This window comes from Plectropomus leopardus, chromosome 11 (assembly GCF_008729295.1).
Source record: "Plectropomus leopardus isolate mb chromosome 11, YSFRI_Pleo_2.0, whole genome shotgun sequence".
NCBI lineage: Eukaryota > Metazoa > Chordata > Actinopteri > Perciformes > Serranidae > Plectropomus > Plectropomus leopardus.
In genome coordinates, this window is record NC_056473.1 from 21,637,156 (window position 1) to 21,662,721 (window position 25,566).

At 40.1% G+C, this 25,566-nt stretch overlaps 2 protein-coding genes across 4 annotated transcripts in view; both read right to left on the bottom strand.

Annotated features, from left to right (window-relative positions):
- Positions 1-1,275: 1,275 nt before the first annotated feature.
- Positions 1,276-9,719, bottom strand: mlc1 (modulator of VRAC current 1). Of its 3 annotated transcripts, none has more exons than XM_042496561.1 (12): positions 9,651-9,719; positions 7,094-7,416; positions 6,161-6,250; positions 5,928-5,981; positions 5,702-5,803; positions 5,463-5,564; positions 5,221-5,292; positions 5,025-5,141; positions 4,842-4,898; positions 3,032-3,154; positions 2,622-2,783; positions 1,276-2,297 (listed from the first exon to the last, which is right to left on the bottom strand). In XM_042496561.1, the coding sequence occupies exons 2-12, from the start codon at positions 7,349-7,351 to the stop codon at positions 2,217-2,219; spliced, it is 1,218 nt and encodes a 405-aa protein (XP_042352495.1). In that variant the 5' UTR covers positions 7,352-7,416; positions 9,651-9,719; the 3' UTR covers positions 1,276-2,216. The 3 variants fall into 3 exon arrangements, with proteins under 3 accessions (XP_042352495.1, XP_042352496.1, XP_042352494.1); XM_042496562.1 differs by lacking the exon at positions 9,651-9,719 and adding an exon at positions 7,752-7,843 and having other exon boundaries at positions 1,276-2,294; XM_042496560.1 differs by lacking the exon at positions 9,651-9,719 and adding an exon at positions 7,752-7,843.
- A 1,381-nt stretch (positions 9,720-11,100) lies between these two features.
- btbd11b (BTB (POZ) domain containing 11b) overlaps positions 11,101-25,566 on the bottom strand; it is an 88,320-nt gene continuing 73,854 nt past the window's right edge. Inside the window, exons 7-17 of the mRNA XM_042495909.1 lie at positions 23,886-23,987; positions 21,765-21,858; positions 21,329-21,464; positions 19,627-19,847; positions 17,318-17,496; positions 14,689-14,794; positions 14,282-14,384; positions 13,650-13,731; positions 13,454-13,522; positions 13,145-13,258; positions 11,101-12,362 (exon numbers count right to left, since the gene is read on the bottom strand). Of these exons, the coding sequence (XP_042351843.1) occupies positions 12,153-12,362; positions 13,145-13,258; positions 13,454-13,522; positions 13,650-13,731; positions 14,282-14,384; positions 14,689-14,794; positions 17,318-17,496; positions 19,627-19,847; positions 21,329-21,464; positions 21,765-21,858; positions 23,886-23,987 (1,416 nt within the window). The 3' untranslated portion in view covers positions 11,101-12,152. The remainder of the gene's footprint in view (positions 12,363-13,144; positions 13,259-13,453; positions 13,523-13,649; positions 13,732-14,281; positions 14,385-14,688; positions 14,795-17,317; positions 17,497-19,626; positions 19,848-21,328; positions 21,465-21,764; positions 21,859-23,885; positions 23,988-25,566) is intronic.

The following is a 25,566-nucleotide window of genomic DNA, read 5'->3' on the forward strand; positions in this document are numbered from 1 at the left end:
CTCGTCCTTTCAGTACAAGCCTAATGTCTTCAGAAATACACTCGGTGCCCTCTTTATTGGATACAACTGTACAATTTGTGCAATTTCCTGAAGTTTATAATAATAATATGTGTAAATCGTCATAGTCAAAATTAAAAGGTGTTATTTTGCTGGACTTAACATTGAGAGATGTTTCTGATTTTTTTGCCCTTCCAATTCATACAAGAGGGAGGCAGAATATTAACACTATCAATAACTATGACCTCAGTGCTACTGCAAAGTAAAAAAGATGTATTGCACTGCATTAGATAACAGGTGTAAGAACAAAGCAAGTATCAAGCAATAAATTAAGGATTATTAACGAGTTACTATGGAATAAACTGATATTTACTACAAAAGGAAAGCTGACAATTTTTGAAAATATCAACAAAATGTTGATAAAGATCAATAAAACCAAAGACCGAAGTGGGGTTGGGGTAATTGGAAATGAGAATATAAAGTGTTGAAGTGCGTGTAATCTTCCAGATTTCTGTACAATGTAATTACTGTAAAATATGTTTTTCACCTCTGATTTAAGTATGATTTTTGTTGTTGTCTTTGTTTTGTTTTGTTTTGGACTTGTCTTTTCATTTTATGGCATACAATATTCACTGCCAAGACTATTTTATTTATCTGTAATATCTGTTATGTGATTAAAACTTTTGGAAACTGAACTTCTTCATGCATTAGAGCCTATATTCACTATGTTTACAGTGAATGCTATGTTTATTCACTGTTAAAGTTATATATAAGGGAGGAAAACGACTCCTTATTATGAGAATACAGTATATCATGCGGAGTGTCTAACACAGAGAGGAGCGCAGGGTTGGGAGTAAATTAACAGTGGAGGGGAATGAGGTAAACAAGAGCACAACAATAATTAGAAAACAATTCTCATTTCCCAACAAGGAAGCAGGTGTGTAAAAACATTTTGTCAGTACACATAAAATACCTATAGAGTAAACATCACAGCCTGACATCTGAGAGCAGAAATAAACGATATTCCCTGGAATGCTATTTTAAGATCCAGGTGATTAGTGTCACATATTTGTTTCCTGTCACCTTGCCATTTATAGGCCTGTAGAATGTAGAATGATAAAGAAAGCAAGAAGAGCAACCATAGAACATTACACACACACACACACACACACACACGCACTGTACTTACAGTTGATAACAGACATTTTATTTTCCTAAATAAAACAGAATTCCATTTAAAATGATTTACATAAGTTAATCTGCAATATCCAAGTGGATCAGTTCTCTTGTAATAAAATGTTGCAACTACGACCACACCACTGTACACAAGAGTACACAAAAAAGTCAAGTACTGAACAAAACGTACATCACATAGTGCTAAGATAAGTCAGTGTTCACTATTTGAAAAGAATATCAGTGCAGAGTAAAGCCTGCAACTTAAGATCTACAGAAAGCTCTTCTATGAATGTGGCTGAGTCAAAATGTCACCTTAGAATAAACTGAGTCAGTGCTAGGTGATAGATAAGCTAAGCTGCAACAAGCTGTGTGGCGAAAGTATCAAAAATGCATAGATTTCTCATTTTAGATAATTCTCTTAGGGATAAAAAATAAAACATGATAACCCGTGATTATATGGATGTTTTTTTTTTGTTTTGTTTTTTTACACATATTGACATCCCATTCATCCTAAAGTACAACCTCAACAATGAAGCTGAAAAAAAGGCCAGAATAAATTGAATTGTATGCATCTACTGTATAAAGTTAAATATTTTGAAACATCATAAAACTTTGTGTTTAGGCCCAATTGCTCGCAAAATTTTTATGCTACCAAACATTGTCTCACATGATTGTTCATTTTATATATCTGGTGTCAACGCAGAAATACTTATCAAAATCCCAGATCAAATAATGCTCACTCCAGTAAGCAGGCAACAATTATATAAAAAACCCAGAAAACAGACATCAAAAGCAAAATGCTCAAAGCATTATCTTTGCAAATATCTTACTCAAAGTTTAAAAAAATCACATCTGCCTTGCACTCTCCCTCTGATTTTTCTCTACCTTTCTTTCTTGATTTCCTTTTTCCTCTCGATCTATCTCTGAATGCATGCTTACTGCTTTCTTCCTTTATGTTCTGTTTCAGGATTGTTCTCTTGTGATTACAGCTTATTTATCCTTTTCCCACCTCTTATCAAACTCATCTGTGTATGTAGAACTCTTCACTGGGCCATTTGGACTACAACTGCCTTCCAGGCTCTGTCTTTGTCAAAATCCTGCAGCGTCCCATTGGCTGTCAGCTGCTGAGGGAACAGGACAGAAAAGAGGGAGAGAGAGATGAAATGTGGAAGGGGAGAGTTGACACAAACACTGAGATAAATGATGTGTGAAGGATGTGCTGCACAATGTGTTTTTATATGTTTCTAGCTCATAGACTTTTATGCCATCACATTTAAGTGTCATTTACATGAGCTACAGCTGTGAGTACACCTGGAAGAGAATTAAATGTGTAATTTTCCACATTTGCAAATGTTTCTTGCTGGAATTAGAGAGACAGACAAAGAGACAAAGACAGACTCAGAGATTTGTCCATTTATGTACTCAACTCCCGCTTTTACCCGCCTTACCTCACAGGAATGGTTTGTTGTGTGCATGTTGTCATCGCACTCCAGAGCCCCCATGCGGAGCTGACTCTTGTAGGAGGCACAGTGCACCACAGTGGCTGAAGTTAGAACTGCTTGCACCAGCAGAAGCACCATCAGAATCAGCAGCAGGATGTCATAGGATTGCTAAACCACACACACACACACACACACACACACACACACACACACACACACACACACACACACACACACACACACACACAAAATTAGATTATCCTTAGTAAGATTTCTAAATGAGTCATCTAAGAGTTTCCCAAAAATCTGTTCCTTTATTTCTCATGCAAAAGGAGCTCACGGGCTGGATAGGTAATGCTTCTGAGAAAGCCCACACATTGCATACTACTGGTGAATTTTCACTTCATTAAGCTAACCTTGGCTGTAGGCACATCATGCAGGAAAATTTCAATAAAGCTGATCACACTGCAAGAGAGGAAGCCGGAGGCTGAAAAGAGCAGGGGAGACGTCACGCTGCTGATGGCAATCAGCACCTCCACCTGAGAGACACCAGGAAGATAGAAAAAAGGAACATATAAAAAATAGTTTGAAGACCCAGAAGCTACGGGAAAAAGACCCAGCTTGTATGGCTGCGAATTATCAAAGATGATCCTTCCTCAAACCCTATCCTAATTAACTTCCATGAGATACAAGATGTTAACTAATTATATTTAAAGCAACTTTTAAATATATTATACAGACTTTAAATCAATCTAGATTGTTTTGGTGTGAGTTGCTGAGTGTTGCAGATATAGTGGAACTAGGTGGCATTTTGCTTGTGGTGCTCAAACAGCAAAAAAACCCCAAAAAAACTTGTTAGCAGTTTTATGTAGGAACTATTCTCTACCACTTAAGTACACTCACTGTATCAGCGCGCAGGAGCAGAAGGGTGCACCTGCTCACGGATGAGAAAATCATGCTTGTGACAGTACAAGATGGAAACATTAATTGCGTCTTCCTCAGCTTAGCTGTAATGTTAACTAAAAAAATCCAACATGAAACTGCTCACAACAAGGTCTGTGGATTAACTTGAGTCACAGGGTCATGATCTCTGGAAAGAGAAACTACTGTTGAGTTTTTCCTAATTTATTCTTTTTTGCTGCTTTGATCACCACAAGCAGACTGCTACAGATTTAAAGTCCAAAAGGGTTGAACATTTCAAAGGAGCAACAAACCATGATCAGAGGACTTTTGAGACCTACTGGTGACATAGAGCTGCAGTAGATCTCTAATGTAGGGAAAACTCCCGACCATGCATGTCTCTATAAGTGATCATACAAAGCTTTGAATCCAATTCTGAATTTGAGGGGAAGCCAGTGATGGGAAACTAAGAGAACGTTTTGGACTTTTACACTTGGAAATTATCCAGAGGTATTTTGCTCAGGCAGGTGAGTCACAATAGTTGAGGTAGCTCCATTTCATCTTGAGAAACAACAGGCCTGAGTTTTGCTGTTTTTCAGCTGGAAAAAACAAGAATAAATCAAAGACTAAACATGTTAGTCAAGAGTCAGAGTATAGTCTATAGTGATACCTTAGCTCATTGAAAAAAAATAACAGAGGAAGAGGAGGAAGAGAACCTAGATGATCAGCAGGACTCTGGAGTGGAAATAAGAACTGTTCTGTCTGGTAAAAATGTACATGTTTGTGACATTTTCAGCCTTAATTGAGATGTCTAAATTGAATATCATTTTAGCAGTGAAAGGAGATACTCTTAAAGGGAAAGAAAAGTATATGTAAAGAATAGGACCCAGAACAGAACCTTGAGGCACACCACAATGGAGAGTTTCAGAAAAAAAAGTCAGCAAGAGTAACTGAGAAACGTCTGTCAAAGAGGTAGGATGGCAATCACTCTAGGACTGATCCAGAGATACCCAAAACTGCTAAAGTTGGTCATTTACAGTGGTCTACTGTATCAAATGCTTCACTGATATCAACATTACCAAAAAAGAATATCCTCTCGCATAACCATGCAACATAATATAACTTGTGAAAAACTGTTTCACACAATATGTCCAAGTTAGGCCGCAGTCACAAAACGGTATTTGAATTCTTACAAAGACTGACAGCTCCAAATATATTACTTTAATTGATCACACCCACCCCTCAAAAGATATCAATCTTTTTTGTAGTTTTTTAAACATTCTCAAGGCTCTACTTCCAACAATTAGGATATTGTCTTGTACTCACCAGACATTTGTTGGGGTATTCTGACACGACATGACTGGCAATAGCACTCGGAAAACACTGCAAGGGATTAAACAGCAGACACAAAGTTACCTGACAAGGCCAGTGATAGAAAGCATCTTAGTTATCATTCTGAGCTGCAATCTCTACCATGATGAAAAGAAAGTCTTAGTAAGAAAAACATACTGCCACAAGAATCCAGAAAAATGTGACGGACAAGTACGGGCCAGGCAGCAAAGCATCCATGTTGAGTGCAATAATTCCTCCGAAGACAGCAGAAATTCCCACAATTACTTCGATCACCTGTTGGAGAATTCATCAGTGTTTGTTCCGCATTGACCAGACAGAAATATACTATGCAACATAATTTAAAACTACTCACAGAGTATGCTTTCAGGAGTCGAGTGGGGAACACAGCAGGCTTTAGAAGCCCAGATCTGTCATATGTCACCGGCTAAAAGATGGACAGAGAGATTGAAAGGAGTTAGGATGGAAGGATGAAAGCTATTGGGAGAGGAAGACGGGAGACACTTCAGCTGGGGGAATAAAAGCAATCAATCACTCATACACACACACACACGCACACTCACACTCACACACACACACACACACACACACACACACCTTCTTGTGGCAGCAGCAGTCTTCTGCAGAGCGGGCTGACAGGATGACAGTACTGGCCATCAACACCTCCAGCAAAATCATCAGAATGAGGTTAAAGTTGATCTGAGAACAGACAGACCGGGAGGGAGAGCAGAGACACAATAGCAGATGGAAGATTGAAAACAGGAAATTGAAATAATGCTTTATTTTGGAGAATAAATTGATATACTTGTATGCAACCAAAGGACTGGTCCATTTACATTGACAGCAGAAGGGTTCAGGACCAGTTTACATCCAAACCAAACCAGGCAGGTTGTCGTCACAGCAAATGTTGACACATAGACCACCTGGAAATCTGACACCTTGAAAAACAAACTGAATGAGACCTTCATTACTATCAAGCATCAATAGCCTTGAGGAAATTCAATTAAAAATCCACGAAAAGATAATTATGACTTTTGCCTTTGGTGGTCATTGTTTACTCACTGCAACATGTCTGTTCTTTGCAATGGCAAAACTAGCAATCGCTGCCGGGAGGCCCTGTGAAGAACAGCAATAAACGAGCTGCTGAAATATCTCTTTAGCAAATGCCGTCCTGAAAATGATGTGTGACTGGCATTTTGACACAAAAGGTCTAATCTGAATAATATGCATAAACTCATTCAGGAAGGGATGTATATGCACGTAACTGTGATTACACTTGTATGGCGGTCACTTACAGAGCCAGCAGCACAGCGTAGGTAGTCCATGGCAACAGGAAACACATTTCCCAGGTACAGAGAGAAACCAGATGTGATGAGCAGACTGCCCTGAGGTCACACACACACACACACACACACACACACACACACACACACACACACACACACACACACACACACACACACACACACACACACACAGGCATGCATATACAAAGACACTTGTTAATATGTTCAACAGGTAAGACTACACAAGAATGCCGACAGTCTCTGACACACACACACACACACACACACACACTTCAGCAGGTTTTTACTGGGAGCCGAATTATCTACAGACTAGGTCATTAAAACTGGTAAAAAAAAACATTGAATAAAGCACTTTCACACACAAGAAGCAGTGTTACTCCAATTCTGCTCATCATTGAGGGGCTGTTAACAACAGTGGCCACATGAAAACATGAATGGCCCTATCTATAGCGAGTGTTTGGTTTGCCCATTCTGGGCCACTGTAGAAACAAGGTGGTGCAACATGACTCTGTGGACGAGAACCCGCTCCCTGTGCAAAAATAATCAGCTCATTCTAAGATAGCAAAAACAATAGTGGCCAATTGAATATACACTACAGAAAACATACTTATTGCATGATATTCCAATCTGCCAGTATATCCTCCAAAATCCTACACACTGGACCTTTAATGCTGACACAATTTTCAAAGCAGTCGATTAGAGTTTGCACATTATGGAGAAGTAATGTAGTATGTTTCTCCTCACCTAAATATGGAAGCACAAAACAAGACTTGTTATCATCCCACTGAAAATTTCTAGATTGGGATACTTTCTAATCAGAAATAAGATCATCCCAACCTTTAAAATTTGTGTGATGGACTAAATAGATACACCCTGTGATGTGCTTCCTTTGTACCTCTCCCTGACCGTCTTTCCTCTCACCCCTATGAGGACGCTGTAGAGCCAGGCCCTGTAGCTGAAGCAGGGGTGCTTTAGAGGCTCCGGCTGGGCCAGCTGCAGGTCACTGGCCCTCACGTCCACTGTGTAGCTGTCCCGCTCTGGCCTATACCGCTCCCCCCTGTCTGGCCTTCTCTCCGTTCCTCTGTCGCCCCGTCGTCCCAGCGTCCCACTGCCCCTCTCCAGAGTGGGCATGTGGCTGTAAGTAAACTCCTCTCTGGCTGAGAGCTCGTCGCACTGCATCTCTGAAAGAGCTGGAGGCTAATTTCAGTTATGGGATGGGTAACGCCGAGTGAGGATTACAGCCTCTGGGGAAGGGGAAACACAACGTGAGAGTTGCATGAGTTCAGGGTCTGTCTTTTGACCTGTTTTCAACATGTTACTTCACAGCTGTTCCCATCAACAGGAGGTAATATGTTCATTTTTTAAATGAGTGGAAATCAGAGCACTCCAACATGGAAATTAAGGACAAAAAAATCAATGAGAATTGCATTAAACTGAAAGAAAATGAGCCATTAAGACACTAATCATGCACTATCCCCAAAACAACCCCCTCCCTTTTGTCTGCCTGAGCGGACACCACTTACTCCCTTTTTTTTCTTTTCGCAGCCTCTTATTGCTTTCATACTGCATTTGCACTCACCTGTTGTTGAGTCTCTTGCAGAAATATTGTCCACCAAAGGTATCCTTCAACAACTGAGATCAAATCACCACATGGAAGACAGCTTGTTTTTATCTGCAGCTCCTTCTGCTTGCCATCTCTCTCCCTCACACTTACACACTCTTTCACCCTCACTCTCCCCCTCTTTCTCTCTTTCTCTCTCTCAGAGTTCTCAGAGACAGCTCTGAAAAGTTTTTCAAGCCCTTCAAAGCGTGGAGCTAAAACACATGGCTCTTGTGCTGCCAGCCCACTTTGTGCCAAAGGGAGAGCGCCTGTGCATGACAACAAGGGGGAGGATGAAGGGGCTCGCGCTGGGGGCAGAGTTAGTAGGGCAAACACCCTTTTTACACTCCCGGTTTGCACATGCACACACACATGCACATCAACCCACTCACATAACTGAACAATAGACACTCAGAAATGAGCGCATGGCCATCACACAAAAACACGTGTTTACAATCTGCACTTCATGGCAAGAAAATGAAGCAGACAAATTCACAGAAACCATCATATACAGTGTCAAATAGTTGTTTTTGACTATATACTTAAATGTGTCCCCCTGTGGACTTCCCCTCATGACTTCCCTTGTTGTTACTTGGCGCTCTACTTGCAGTTCACAGCTCAGTAAATTAAGATGCCCAGCAGTGCTTTAGAAAAGAGGCAACAGAGACATTTCCACGGCTTAACCACATGGTCTCCCTGTCTGACACAGCTAATCTGATGATGGATAATTTCTGCTTTAACTACTTATTCAGTGGTAAGTCCTGTTGGATGACGACATATTGTGTGAGTGTGTGTTTACTGTGTCGCCATCTGAGCATGTACATGTATGTGCTCCTCAGGATTCCATTCAGTGTTTAACACAGCGGAGCATTCTCAGCTCAACATTGTTCCTGGGCGGCGGTAACCATGGTGACTCCTTAACAACTACTGTCACCCCGTCCCTCGCCATTCTAATGCCTCTGCCCAACACACACACGCACACACGCACGCACGCACGCACACATGCACACACGCACACTGCAAATACCATGCACACTCACCGAGAGAAAAGTATTGCAACAGTTTTCTGGGGATTTTAAAAAGGGATCTGAGGAACACTGATTATATGAGACACAATTCAATATCTGGGAATGTAAAAGCAAAAAAGCGAGTCTTAACTGGATTGTCTACTCCCAGTAATTTGATTGTGAGAGTTTACTATTTCATAAACATAAAAAAAAACATGGAGCTAAACAAACCCTGCGTATCCTGCTGCATTTGACATTTATGCCACATACAGAAAAATGAATAACAGTATCATGTTTGGCACTTTGGTTTCTCTGCATGAGGCTGGCACAAAGCCTGGGGCAACATTTTCTAATTACTGTAAAAATGATTATCATCTAACAGCACTATGAATCTCTGTTAGTTTCAATCGATACACAATGCATGTCTGCATTAGAAGTGGAGTTTTTTTTTGCAGTACAAAGTCACACGCATGTTTTTTTCACCGCTTTCCTTTTAGGCTCTTTCTGCAAGAGAGCAGACCAGTGGAGAACAAGGCCACTTCTGTTCTCTCTGCACAGCTTTGATTCTCTCTTTCTTCTTCTTCTCTTTATAGGTGTCTTTTCCCCTCTGATTTGCTTTACACCTGTCAATGTATCTCCCTCTCCGACCGTGACACAAACTCTGCTCCTACACCTCTTTGAACTTTCAGGAACATCTGTTAAGTGCTTCAATCCATATGAAATAAACAGCATATTGCCTCTCTCAGACACTGAGATACAGATTGTGAGTGTATATATATATATATATATGCTGGTAAAAAGCCCCAAAACCAGGCAGGCAACACACTCAAAGTACAAAAGATTTAAAAATTAAAACTAAACTGAAACCAACCAGGATGACACGAGGAATTCAGGGAAGAAATCCAAAAAAAGAACATGAGAGACCACAAAGGAAACAACATCATGAACACAAAGATGAGCACAGTGATTATCGCAGATGAACTGATTTAGGGACAGACACAGGTGTATCCACACAGGGAACTTATCAATACAACAAGATACAGCTGGAGGAGGTGGATACGGGCTAAAGGAGGGAAAAACAGGGATTGGCTGACAACAACAGTGCAGAGAACACTCGGGTGGAGCAAACAATAACCTGCTGAGCAGGAGAAGACTCTGGGATCAGAGAAGGACAAACGAGTCTGTAAGACAGATGTGACAGGCAACAGGCAAAGGCAGGAAGTAGCACAAGATATGATGCATGAGGAGATAACTTACAAAACAAATCAGGAAACAGATTGACCAAGTCCAGAAGACAACAGAATATCAACAAAAACCCAGGATCATGACAGCATATTTATCCACTAGTGCTCTCTCTTAAGTATGGCATGCAGGATACACTCCTTTCCGTTATTAGCTCCACAGGGAGTCCTGAAAGCGGGAGGACAGAAGTGATTTTGGACACAACCCAAGTTAACTAGAGGCTAAATGGAAGTTTTTCTTTGTTTGTTTGACATTATAAGAAAATTGACATTAATTGAAGCACATCCTCCAAATTGTCAAGGAAAAGTCCAAGACTTCCCAGGTGAAGACAAAAGGAATGCATTTGAAGATAAAGATAATTATTTCACAGTAAGATAAAAGCGTGGTGTCCGGGAATATCTAATAAGCCAGTGGAGGACTCAAGCTGAGGGGCAAGGATCACGTTTTCACTGGAGGTCACTGGAGGGCACCCTAGAGTAGACTTTGTCACAATAGAAGGCACAATAGAGAGCACTTAATCACGTTTTCACCATTGGGAAAGCATCCCGGAGGGCACTTCATCATGTTTTCTTTACTGGAAAGACACCTGAGAGAGCACTATATCTCGTTTTCTCCACTGGAGGTCACCCTGGAAGGACACGTTATCATGTTTTATCTAGAAAAGAGGTATCTAAGAGGGCACTGCTATGTAATTTTGTCAATTTTGGGGCTTAATACATTAGTATGCTAGGCATAACTTGTTAAAGGACTTCCTGTTCTTTACTAATTTTGGTCATTGATTTCAGCCTATTTATAAATACTGCATTGGCTTGTGTGCAGTTGGGGGCCACATAAACCACCTTCCAGCTGAGATCTAACCTTCTGTGGAGAACAAAATAATGACAGGACAGCCTTTAAAATGTGACTTCAAACAGAATAATAGATCTTCCCTTGCGGGTGTTTTGGAGCCAGACACTGCACCAGAGAAATCTATGAGCAGATTCATAGTATTCTTTATATTAATCTTTATAGAGGAAAGGTATATCAAGTCACACATATACAAGTCATGTGGTTTCACAATACCTGGAAAACGGCTGATAGCATAACGTTCCCAGTTTAGGACTTAACAGGCCTCTTACACACAAAATGATGACACTATTTGACTGTTACACATTTAGTGACCCATGCTGATGACATACATATCCTCACCCAACTGTCAGTCGTATAAGTGTAAAAGCAGCTCCTCAACAAAATCTTCAAACAGTTCGAACAGAAAAAATCTAAACAGTCATCCCTCTGTCATGCAACATTTAAACATAGATATTTAAAAGATGAGCTTTTTGTTTTTACAGCAATATCCAACAGTAAGACACATGAGAAAACATCTGTGGATATAGTATGTACATTAACTTACATTATCAATAGCTCTGTTTTTATGAACAATATTTACACAGTATCCTGGAGGAAGGAAAACTCCTCTTTGCCCAGACTCATTTGCTGAAAGTCCCTCTTTTGTATCATTAGTTACTTTTCTGTTGTTTGTCTTGTTTGGCTTTAAAGAGTAATCAGAACACATAATGCAAAGTGACTGACAAATATACAAATTAAGTACTATGTACAGGTCCACATGTTTAAGCAAATAATCACAGCATGACGCAGCTGTTCTTCCTTACAGCCAGGAAGGGACACACTGATGGCTTTTCACATTACGCTGAGGTTGCTCATGGCCTCAACACATTGTTTTCATGTAGTGAGATGCTCTGACTGTTTCAGTTGGTTGTAACTTTTCCTCTGAGTTCGCGTGGCTCTACCTGATCCGTTCAGTCCAACATGTAACATGTACTACTTAGCTGACAAAGTCTTGCTGAATGAAGGACATTGTTACAGTAATGTCATGTTACTGGCAAATTGTGGCATAAAACAGTTATCTTATGACAGTCATTGTATGTTACTGTGATTCATAGTTGACAGATATCAACAAGGCAGACAGACAGAACATCTGTGCTAAGATAACGAGAAGCATATTCGCAACTGATGAGCTTCACAGAGACAAAGATCGTCATTTGATAGTCCACAAGTTTTCTTTTCATCTCAATACAGTGTCATGTCTCTGCTATCACACTGGTAAATATCACCTGTCCCGATCCAGAGATCAGACGATGGAGCCCTTGGAGGAGGACAGGTGGATGGACTGGATGCGGATGGCCAGGGTTTTCTCCAGGTCCTGCAGGATGTCACAGCCGGGGCTATCCGGAGGTGTGTCGTACAGCAGCTGTTTGAATGGCTCCAACTCGATCAGGATCAACATGTTCTTTAGGAAATAGCCCTCTATGTAGGACGCCAAATCTGGTGCATCAAGGAACTGTGGAAAAAGGGGAAAAACACTGTTGTTTTGACTCTAAAAACTGAAACACATTTTCAGGAAATTACAGAGTAAATGTCTGGTTTTACATTAGATTACATTGGGTTCAACCTTAATTTTAGTGTAGTACATGTACTGAGAATGCAGTTTAACATCAAACCATAGGTGCAAAAGCAGTGCAGGTATAAGAGTATAAGAATAAAAATATAATGCAGAGTGCAATTTCAAGTAATACTAATAGTATGCACAAAATGAACAGCTTGAGGTACAGCATGATCTAAATCAGTGGTGTCAAACATATGGCCTGAGGGCAAAAACTGCCCATTCATAGGGTCCAATCCGGTGCAAATGTATGGAAAAATGTAATAATGGTAAGTAGTAGACTGACTGAATGTGGAAAAACTGAGACATATTGTTGAAATTACACTTATTTTCATTACAAATTGTTGAACTTGACATCTAACGCTGTTCATCATCTGACGAATGTTTTCAGAATGAATTTGAACTTCTTTACGCTAAAGGAAAAGAAAAAACACAGGTGTTGTTCTGGTTATTAGACTCGTCAGGCCCTTGTGAGATTAAACTGGGATGAATGTGGCCCATGAACTGAGTTTGTCACCCCTGGTCTAAACTGAATTAAGATAAGGCACAACAATAGTTGGCCATTTTCTATCCAAAACACCTTAAAATACTTTTTTTGCATGGCTTGTTTTTGTACTGTCCAGTAGCAGTATTAATCTGGGATAACTCTTTTTTTTTTTTTTTTTTTTACATTTTTGTACCTTGGTGTGGTTGTAGATCTCCACGCAGGTTTCAGTGTTGATGTTCTTGGTGCAGATAATCTCACAGTGCCTCTGCAGCGCCTCCAACTGGAAGAACTTGGCTGCAGACAGAAGCTGAAGGAAAACCACAACAGATTAAGAGGAAAGTTTACAACCTGTTTAGAATTTGATGTTAGACTTTCCTGTAGAAATACAGCACAACATTTAAAGGTGACCTTGAGATTCTAAACTGTTTCATACTATAAAGTTTTTCAGTGTAAACTTTGTAGTACATTAATTCAGGTCTACAGAGAAAGCAGTAACCCTCACCTCCATGACATCAGTGTTCCTGATGTGCAGAGCTTCTGTCCCTCCGCAGTACAGATACTGCATCACAAGCTGTGAAGAGGAAACACATATTAAAGCTCCCTCACAAGGATGAATATACTATTAAATTAGGAAGGAGCATGATTGTGTTGTTCAAGTGTGATTCAGAAGTGTCTGTTGTTTACAGTAATTGCATTACCTGAAATATGTGATATTTGACATTGCTGATTTCAATGCATGTGTTTTCACCGCAAGGTCTGTTCGCTAGAAGAGATTTAAACCTTGAGAGAAAGAAATATAAAAAGAGAGGAATGAAATGATAGGTCTGAACTGAGTCTTTGGTGTTTTTAACATTAAATAAATGTTAATGAAAATATAACTTTATAATAACCAGCAGTTTGTAGCACGGAGGGAACCTCATACTACTGTGCAGCAATGGGTCTGTTTTAATGAGTTACTCTGAGGACATAATGTCAGCAACACATTTGAGTGATGTGGTTTCTCTTCATGACAAGATTGATTGGTTATCATCAAAGTAACATGACATGAGAGTGAATTGGACGTCCTGTCGAGATCCAAGGGATGGGAAAAAGGACTCTGTGGATCAGCAGGAGGAAATGTGCAGTACTAACAACAGCATATTAACACAGCATGTCAACTGTAGGTCAACTGCAGGAATTGATGTCTTTTTCATATAAAATGTACAGTTACACATCCAGCACCTTTATAGAGTTAGCATATACAGTGTAGCAGAACCATATACTTGAAAAATGACTGTTTTCATATTTCCTGTACTTCGGTATTTGAAAGCTGATGTTTAAGTGAGAGTACCTGCTGGAAGCTGTGAAGAGCAGGACTTTGTGGGCATAATAAGGCTTCCCCTCCACCAAAAAGGTCACATCTGACATCTCTTTATTGTTCAGGAAGTGAGGATCTGGAAGACAAGTGGCCAGAAAAACTTGATGTTTTTCTGATTATCATGAAAAAAGGGGGGTGTACAACTTCGCCTTAGGGGCTATCCTAGACACATTTCCTTACTCTTTTTCTTCACAATTCCTATTCCACTCTCTGAACACTAGATGGTGTTACGTGCACTTGCAATTTTCCCGCATTATGCATTTACTAGCAGCCTACTCAAACAAATACATCAACATAGAGCTGTTGTCCTGCCTTAAAACTGTACATTTATAACCAGTACAGATTTCACAATGACAAAATTAAAAGGAGAAGTCCTGTACCCAGGCGTGATGACTGCTTCCTCTTGATCTCGGCCAGTTTGGGGATGGGATAGGGGCCATAACACTGAGTGAAGATTGCAGACAGCTGCTGGCTGATCACCTCGTTCTGACAAAACACAGACAGAGTAACAAAACATCAGAGAGTGAGGAAAACTGCTTGGGCGGGCAGCGCTCAGCCAACATCCAGGAGTTCATGTTATGCAAGAACACAAGTACTTTCTTTAGTGTTCCTCTCCTACACAAACATCCCCAACACAATTATCAGCACAGAGAGAGAAGTGTAACTTCTGCAGCCTCGGATCAAACTCAGCACTCACTTTACTCAAGCAGTTGTTCCAATAAGCCACATTTTAGTGACTATTTCACACCTTTGAGAGGGGATTAGATGGATATCAGGCTTATTTCTGGCACCCGCTGTCCCTCAGAGATTATTATGTTTGAGAATACCATGAGAGGCTGAGTTACTGTAAGAGTGTGACATGTGAAAGTGAAAACAGGTGAGCGAGATCTTTTTACCCTTTCTCTTAACTTTCCTCTTGTTTGTGTGTGTGCTGCTAAAACTGAGGGAGAAGGAGGGGCAGTGGCATTCAGCTGCAGCAGCAGTGCGCGACACAACAAGCCCCACATGTGCAGTCAGCCTGCTTGCTCTTACTGAAGCATGATGCCAACAAACAGCTTTTAAAAACCACCTTTTTCACCAGGGACAGTATGCATTTATGGAGATTTCCCCACATTCACCCACCAGAAACAATGTGTGACAATATGAGATAGATGGATAGATAGATAGATAGATAGATATAGATAGATAAACTAAATTTAATTCATAGGTCCACTGTTTAGGGGGATATACTGGCAGAAATTGAATATAGCATAATAAGTATGTTGTTTTTAGTGTATAAATAAATAATAGTGAAAATAAATTGTGTGTTTTCATTACCTTAGAATGAGCAGTTTATATCTACATAGGGAGCAGGTCCTCAGAAAATTAACACTGAGTGAATTCTTAACAGGAAATATTTCAGCTGGCTGCCACCTGAAATCCTCATCACTAGATGCCGCTAAATCTCCCTAAACCTTACACACTGAACTTTAAATTAATCGAGGAGAGTGGAGACAAACTGAATTGAGCTGAACTGAACGGAAGTGAAAGACAGGGCAGAGCCAGACATTACAAACATTTGGGGCTCGGCCCAAAACCCAGGCGGAGTTTGGGGTCATACTTCCCTGTGAAGATTTTTTTAACTATTTGCAGCAGCTATATGTACTATTTTTTTTTAAGACAATTGAGACAATAGAATGCCTTAAAATCTGGACATCATTTGTGAAACACGATAGTTGCTAAAGAAGAAAAAATCATCCTGTAGAGCCAGCATCCCATATCGTATTTAACTGTTCTCCAACTGCCTTAACAAAACAAATGTGGAGGATGACTAGTTTTCACTCCTGCCATTTAAAGAGGCAACAATTGTCTGGTGTTGTTAAGGTAGAATTTTGGGGAAAGTGTTACTGATCCTGAGACTTATTTTGGTTTAACTCTGCTGACTTACGTTTCACAGAGTGAATGTTCAGCTGATAAATCTGCTATATCTGAATCCATGCCATAATAATGTGGGCTACTCTAACTGCAAAATTACAGATCCCCAACAATGCCAAGTAAATGTGACCTTAATATTTTGAAGTAATCATTAGACCAGAAGAACAACACTGGCATATATTTTGGTAATAACACAAGGTTGTTAGTATTTTACTATAAAGACCTAAAAGCTTTGGAGACTTCTGAGAAAACATTTAGTGCTGAAGTCCCAGGAGACCCCATGCCCCCCAGGTCATAACTGGTGAGAGGGAAGCTACCTGAGCTGAACTGAACTGAATTTAAGTGAATTAGATGGAGTTAAACTTAAGTGAAGTGAAGGGAGGTTGAACTGAACTGTATTAAACTCAATAGTTGAATCGAGATTTCATTGGACCAATGCAGCAGACTATGAAAGATGAATGGACCTTACCTTGATGTCTCAGGACCTCATGGTGGAGCCAACAGTGCCAGGGGTCCCCGAGGACCTCATAGAGATGAGGGTCACTGGCCCCACCATACATCAGCCAAGACAAGGACTGACACTGCAGTGATCCACTGAGGGCCACGATGGCCTAAGTGTATGAGTGTGTGTGAGAAAGAAATACTGCTGGTCTGGGACTGCACAAGCATGTAACTCTCTGCAGGTCTGCTTGTGTGTTTCATTTATTTGTGTGTGTGCATTGCAGTGTTTTTCCTCATATCAGCAATGACAGCACAAGTCATCACGCCGGCAGGGCAGTGCTACGCCAAGGCAGAGCAGACAAAACAAACAGAGGTGACAGACGCAACGATGATGTGCTGTTTTAAATCTAATATGGCCTACCAAGGGGATCATGAGCCTAAGTAATGAGACAGGGCCCTGATCTAATGAGCAGCACCAGAGAGGAGCGGGGGGAGGGCGTGTCATCAATTATTATCATGTTAGGTAATTGATATTGAGTAGGCCTCTGGGGCGCCGTCAGGCTCTGTGAAGCTGATGTCCTGACTACCTAATGACAATCTGAAGTAAAGGAGACATATTTCAGAGCGTAGAAGAAGATGTAAAGGTTGCAGTACCTTGCTGGCTCTGAGGATCTGGAACATGAGAGGCAGGCCATGTGTGATGAGCTCCTCGGTGTACTCCTCTTCCTCGATACAGCTGAACTCTTTCAGAAGACCTTGGATCAGAGGGCGGCGGTGCTGATGGAAACATGTGCGCAGAGACTCCATCCAAGTGTGCAAAGTCCATGGAACCCCTGGGAAATTGTTACAGAGACATCAAACATATCCAACACACACACACACACACACACACACACACACACGCATAGATAAGGTGTTAATGTTGCATACAGAATGTGATATTGTATCGTGATAGGTGGACTGATTCTTTTCACTGTATTAGCTACTTTAATTGATACATGTTATACATTTTTTTTTTACTTTGCAAAATATGGCATCAGTTCCTTTGTAACACTTTGTTATGGTACATTTAATTAGCAATTAGCTGATGTCCTTTCATTCATGTGGTGTTGGAAAAAATCTGAAAACTAAGATCCAAATCATATTTCATGGCTGCGCGGATCTATTTCTTTTGCTCTTCATTATGAAGGTTTTGCTTAAATGCTCTGAGCAGTACAATATAACACATCTTTTTTGTAGCATCCATGTTTCCACACCACAACTTAAAGGGATAGTTCAGATTTTTTTGAAGTGGGGTTGTATGGGTTACTTATCCATAGACAGTATATCAACAACAGTAGATGTCAGTCAGCACAACCCCAGTTTGGGGAAGCAGGCTGGAGTCCAACATGGAAACTAAGTTATTTACTGCTGTGGACAGGGAGGAGCAACAACATGCATTTAAGTCATTTAAAAAAATCAATATCAGTTTAAATGTATGCTATATTAAGAATATATCTACTGCTTTACCTTACTGTCAGACAGTGACTTCCAATGGGAAAAAGAAGCAGTTGCATCGCTTTCTTAAGAGCCAGACTCCATTGAGAAAAACAGTCAGTACAATAACATGCACAGTTAAGACGAGCTACGGTTATAGCTCAGTTAGGCCATTTAACTGGACTGCTGTCCTTGTTCCAGGATAAAAGCACTGGGGAAGAATCAATTTATTGATTAAAGTATGTCCAGCTCTGCCACGGTGGGTGGTGATATACCCCCTTACAGCTAGTTGCTCTTGGAGCTTCTTTCTGTTAGACCTATTACATCACACACTAAACAAGTTAACAAGCGGCAAACAGGCTGCATGTCGAACGGTGACAACATGGATAACTTGTCAGCGCTGTACATTTTATATGTACTCTTCCCTTTATTTTTTTTTACCTTTGTCTTATTTTGTTTTCTTCCCTCCTTTTTTTACTTTTTGTTTTTCTCTCACAGCTTTCTTCAACCAATATACTGTATGCTGTTTGACTTCAGGGGTTAAAGTTCGATGATGGCACAATGGAGCAGAACACCAAGACCAGTTTAGGTCCGGTTAAGGCGTATACATGAAAGGGTAAATGAGCCCCCAACCGCATTATCTATGTGTGTTAGTCTGCCATTAAAAAATGTATAATTTAGTCGGACTAACATGTTCTCATGTATTTTTAAAGTCCAGTTTTAGTCGGACTCACAGAATAACCCAACTTTTCTGACATTATGTAAATGTACTGAGTGATTCAACATCACTGAACACAGGAGTTGCTGGTCTACGATCACCACTGCCTCTATTAGTTAGCTAGTTGGTGTTATGTGACTTAAGTTTTTAAAAGGGTTAGTTTGAATTTACCAAAGTCACACAATAACACAAACTCTGTGATCAAAGCAGCTTCTGTGTTCAGTGTGCAAAAATGACTGTTTTTCTTAATAGAGTCTGGTGTTTCTGATGAGAACCAGAACCATTAGTGCCTTTCCCATTGGAACAGGCTGTCTGATATCAAGGTAAAGATAATGTGAAAATACTTTAATTATAGCATTTACTTAAACTGGTACTGAAGTTTTTTAGGCGGCTAAAATTGTTTTGTTGCTGACTCCAATCCACAACAGTAGATTGCATAGCTTCCATGCTGGACTCCTGCCTGCTTCTTAAAACTGGGGGTGTGTTGACTGACGTCTACTGTCTGTAATACAGTGACCATGAATAACTAATCCATCCAGCCCCACTTAAACTATACCTTTAAAGCTCATAAACACATGAAATGTGAAATAACGATCATCTGAGGAGAACATGAATGCACCGTTGGCCTTGGCTGGCAGAGTTCTCTAAACCAGTACAGGCTACAAACTAAAAAGAGTTGTTGAAAAAGATTTGTTTGTTCATTTTTTCCCATCCTTAATTTAGCTGAAAATGCATGCACATGTTTTAAAGAGTGTTTACAGGCACTAACCGAGACTCCGTATATCTATGGTGATGTCTACATGCCCATGTTCTGCACTGTGGTACATGGCTTCTTTCAGGGCTTTAAGTTTGGCCTTCCCAGTTCGGATCAGGTCAATCTGAGACGAACTTCTACCCTCCAGCTCCGAACCCTCTGCCAGAATCTCCTCCAGGGATAACACATCCCCTTTCCCTTTCTCTGTGTGGGACAGCAGCTTACGAAACACATTTCTGGAAGAACAAAAGCACAAAAACAAAAGAGAAATTTAATTTGATTGGTCAGCACAGATTATAGGACTCTATTTAATTGCTTTTCTCCAGGCCAATATCAGCACGAGTGGCAAACAGGTGCATTTGCATTATTATACACAATTATAATAATAAAAGCGATAGGACTGGCACTAAATTATGGTCATTGTGATAGGCCATGGCAATCTGAAATTAACTGTCTCGCAGCTTTGATTATTATTGCTGCATATGGCTCAGTTTTAATTAACAAGTGTGGTTAGATAAACAAATTCTTAGTTCATATAAACAAACAAACAAATCATGAGGGCAGAAACTTCTCATTTTATGCAAACAGACACTTATCTATCTTGAAAAGCTAATGGAGACTGAAATGTCTGTAGAATCAACAATTTACTATAATTGGTGTTAAATAGGTATAAGTGACTAGAGAAAATGTATTTAACAATCTAAGCCCACATTATATAATTTGTGCAACAAAACTTCAAATTGAAGCCCACCGACAAGCTGAGGGAGCATGAATCATGTGTGCTAAAATTATGTTTTTAATTTCTATATTTCTATAAGACACATTCTATTATTTGTGGACGAAATCTAAATATGTCTTGTCAAGGCTTGACACAAATATTTGCGTCATGGATGAAAAGTTAATGACTGAGTGCCATTGTGATGGGTCATGCCCATTCTTTGATTTATTGGCTTATGTCTCATAGAATACAGCAGTCTGATGTGTTCTTGGCAAACAGAGTACCAGGTGTGGTGGAAATTGCACAACAAAAACTCAGAGAAAAATTAGATAACGCTCTATTTAACATGTCAGCAGCATTTCAGAATAAAATCTGCACAATTCGCAAGAAGTTTTTTGAAGGAAAGAACAATGCAATTTGTCACTCATTATAGGGAATATCCAGCATTTACATACACTATTTAATAAAGGTACACAATTGATAACAGCTGAATGCTAGTATAATTTAGAGAGTCGTTAAGTCAGTGCACAGAGGTCATATTAATATGCAAAAATGTATATCTGCATACAGGCAAGCAGAAAATACAGAATTTACACAAACTACTACTATCAATTAGAATATAGTTTTAGCACACTCATGTTATGACACAGTGTGAGACCATACTGCATTTCATTAAATCTTTATATTCATACATTTAAGATGGCTGTACTGTTTTTATTTTTTTAAATTTGTGAAGAGGAACAGCAGCAAAACACAAAGAAACATTTATTCATAAAGTATTTGACATCTAATGACTCAAACCAGTTCAACAGATTGTCAATTTCATGGATGTGCTCTGTTGAAATTATGTCTGCAAATAAACAAGATTATATGCTGAATACACAGTACGAACAGAGTGCTTGCTCTGTTTATTCACTCAGGAGTGTGTACACACGACTGAACATGAATATGTGTGTGTGTGGGTGTGTGTGTGTGCGCGCATGTGTGTGTGTTACCCACCTGTGTCCATGAGCTGCTGCCAGACTGTAGGAGTTCATGTCTCCCTGCGGCGCTGTGGAGATGCCATTGCGGTACATGGTTCCCACCATGGGATCCGCCCCCCGCTCCAGCAGCAAACTCACTAACTCAAAGTTACCTGTGCATGAAAAAAGATTGGTAGAGCCATGAGATTAAACATACACACACAACACGATTAGAGCAGAAAAATGAGAGTGAGGCAAACATTTAATCGTCATTCTGCATGCATGCCTCTATTTGTCTTTATTTCTCCAGCCCCCAGGATAAATATGCCTCTGAAGTCATAACTCAGCCTTTGAGCACATTGACAGTCAGGTGTTGTTATCAGCTGGTTATAGGTGGCCAGCTGGCATTGTCAGTTTGCTACAATACATTTGGACAGGAGGCATTGGATGACAGTCATGCTGTGTCTCTCTACCTGCAGCAGCAGCCAGCTGCAGCGGGGTCTCTGTATAGTTCTCCATCCCGTCCTGCAGGGACCCCTCCACGTTGGCTTTGGCATCTAGCAGCAACTGCAGAGGTCAGGTGGGGACACGGAGGAAGGGAGAGAGAGAGAGAGAGAGAGAGAGAGAGGTAGACAGAGGGAGGAGGGTAAGAAGAAGAGGAAGAGTCAGTTGGCTAATGAGAATGATCTGAAGTCAGTCTGGTAGAAATGTCTCATTTGGTGACTGTTTTTGCAAAACAAATCTGTATGGAAATAGTTAAAGAGGAAGTACGCCCATTTTCAAAATTCCTACATGTTGTTCCTGTCAAAGACAGTCCAAAAATATGAGTAACAATAAACACCTCTACCAAATCCAAAAACGAGGTGCTACCACTCAAATTTGTGATGTCATCAAGTATAAAGTCTTGAGTTGTTACAAAGACAACAAATGGTTAAAGATGTTATAGATGACACTGTGAGCACCCAGGGCAATGCTCTTAGTATGGGTACATTTTCTGTTTCAGGACTGAGAATACTGAAATAGAATAAAGCTCATTTAGGTATAAAAATACCAATAAAAACTTTATGTGGGTCTCCAATTCACTGTTGATCAAGCAGCTCAAGACTTTGCACCTATGTCGTCATCAAGATTGAGACTTCATTTTCTGGTTTCTGTCTTTGAGAGAGAGCGGCTCATATTCACAAATACTGATTAAATTCTCAGAAGCCATGGAATTAACATATTGGTATTCTTAATACAAGTGGTGTTTCCCTTTAATATCTTAATCTTACACTGGCTGTACTGTAAATCCAACTTTTACTTTGACAAATTTGGTTCGTTTGCTCTTAAAACACTAATTTAATTTCCATGTTTCTGCTGTAGTTCAGCACTTTGGGAGCTTTGCTGTCTTGCAGAGAGTTAGATGAGAAGACTGATATCACTGTTACATCTAAGAGTGGAAAGGGAAAGCCTATTTCCCAAAATGTCACATTATTCTGTTATAGTTTGCTGATTCTTTTAAATGCAAATGCAGCAGTAATAACTGTGAGCCAAAGCTAAACAGAATATAGTCTCACAAATCTGTTATACCATTTTTTTTTCTACCAGGGCTCCCAAACTCTAGAAAGCACTTCCTGTTGAGATACGATCACTTACATCTGTATCCATTTTTCAACGCAACATTCTTTAAGAATGGGATTTTTATAAGGACCCAAGTTAGGTGTCTTTATATGTGTATATGTGCATTTTATTATTTTACAGTTACCTCATTGATTTTACTCATGCTTCATTTATCTGTTTTTATTGTCTTGTGAAGCACTAATGAATTATTATTATTATTAATTCATTTGTTTGTCATTAATATTAAGATTGTAATTAGCTTATTTAATTTTTTAAATAATCTTCTTTGAAGTACATGCAACACTGCTCATACACCGGTTAAAATACATTTTTCATTGCTCCAAACCTATCTATGGAATAGTATCTTTGTAACTAAGAGAATAATCAAAAAAAAAATCCTAAATCTCAGTACTTTATGTCATCTAATATGATGAAAAATTACTTGATATCTTGGAAAATTGAGTGTGAAATAATGACATATTTAATAACAATTCACTTTAGGGTTTTACTCAGAATTTAATCTTTTTAACTTCATTATTTTTTGGTGATGTCCTCAGAGATGAAATTGTGGTGTCACGTGGCTTAAACATCTTCCATTAGAATTTAATGATTCAAATGGACGGATCATTTAGAGGACAAACTGAATTAGTTTAATGAGTTCGATAACAATTAGAGTGCTGTGTTTCCACTTTTCCTCTCTCCAAATGCAGTCTGATCCATTTGCTCAAAAATGGAAATTGACAGGAGGCTATGTTCAACACAATGGTTCAGACCTAAAGACTGATTGGATAAATGCCCTCTTTAAAGACAAAAACACCATTTGTATATCACACAGATGCAGAGAGAGACAGGAGAAAACTCGTAGCGGAAAAACCATTATCATCATCACCACCAAGAAGCTCTGATGACAAAAATGACAATGATGACCAACCATGAGCTGAAGCACAACGAGAGGTCATGGTGAGAGAATCACAGGTGAGAGAGGACGTCACTACCTGCACCACAGGCACATGTCCGTGCAACACAGCGAAAGTGAGGGGCGTCGCCTGCCGCGTTTCGGGAAAGACTGAGGGGTGCTTGTGCACTGAGTTTGGCACCTGGGGAATGGATACAGGTAGGTGGGAGGGAGAAAGGTGAGGGAGAGAGATACGAAGCCATTAAAACTACTACATGGCCTACGGAGCACAAGACAAGCAGCTTCAGGGAGGAGAGAGGGATGGAGGGGGGCAGGAAGCTCTACAGGAGAAACTAGAGTAATTAACTAGGAAACCCTGGGGCTACAGAGAACATCCTGTCTCTTTGTTTCGCCTTCTAATGAACACGATGGATTGATCTGTCTAGTTAGGCCTTGTCCTAATGGTACCACTCTGATCTTTCCAGTGGGTTCCTCTGACAGGGATCTGACCCGACCTGTAAGGCTCATCTCTCTGGTCAGGTTGCAATGAATAACTATGAGCCAAATGAAAGCATGACATACATGAGTCACATGGACAAAGCACAAAGGCACACATTTTCCTCGGGCTGTTTGGGAAGGAAGGGGTCTGAGGCTGTTACACAAATGGAGTGATAAAGAACTGGGGAACAAAAGTGAAGTTTGGGGAAATTGTTTTTTTTTTTTTTCTGCCGAACTCAGCAATGACATTTGTTAAGGAATGAAACGACAATAGGAATTTTGTGGTCTTTAGGGGTTTTTGCCACTATTGATATTGGAAATAAAAGCTGCTTTTCCTCTACAACTATATATCTAGAGCTGTTTTTCAGATAATCTGTTGGGGCAACCTTATCTCATAACTGCTATGAAAAAAGGGCAAAATAGTTTGTTTTTATTGTACTTCATCCATTACTATAAGGAACAGCACCAACCGGCCAGTTAATCTAAAGAATAAAAAATGGCATCATTTATGCCGTAGGCTAATGTTTAACTTGTTAAGTCCCTGAAAAGTAAGTTGCTGTGCCATAAAAATGGTCCATTATTTCAAGATTTGCAACCCCTAAAACTTCACTGCTGTACCCCAGCAATGGTGAGTACCCCTGTCTGCATTCTGGAAACATAATACTGCGCCCATCAGCCTCAACATTAAAACCACTGACAGGTGGAGTGAATAACATTGATCATCATGTTACAATGACACGTTCTGCTGGGAACGTTTTGGTCCTGGCATTCTAACAAAAGGAACCTGACAAAGAGCTCAAGGCATCCACCTGCCTTCTAGATTCACCAGATCCCAAGATCTGCTTGAGGATTCGTGGGACATGCTGCTACTCCAGAGGTGCTAAACCACGATGGGGCCTCCTTAGATCGGACTTGGCTTTGACCTATGGTGGCAAGGAGACAGGACCTGTGTGGCGTGTCCTGTGGTGTCTGCCAGATTGGGATCTGCAGAATTCAGAGGCCAGGTCAAGGGCATTTCTGAGCATTTTTGCAGTGTGGCTTGGCACGGAGTGAGGGGGGGCACTGCCATTGGTCTCTAATAGTGTATGTGTGGGTGGAGCATGTCAGGTGGCATCTACGTGAATGTCAGGATTCAAGGTTTCCCTGAAGAACATTGCATTTCTATGTTATTTGCTTCAGCTGTCAGTGGTTTTTATGTTGTGGCTGATTTGTGCATCTGTTCTTCAATAACACCTCCATCAAGCTTTTAAGGATAACCTAAAATCCTCTTTGGTGACTTTATG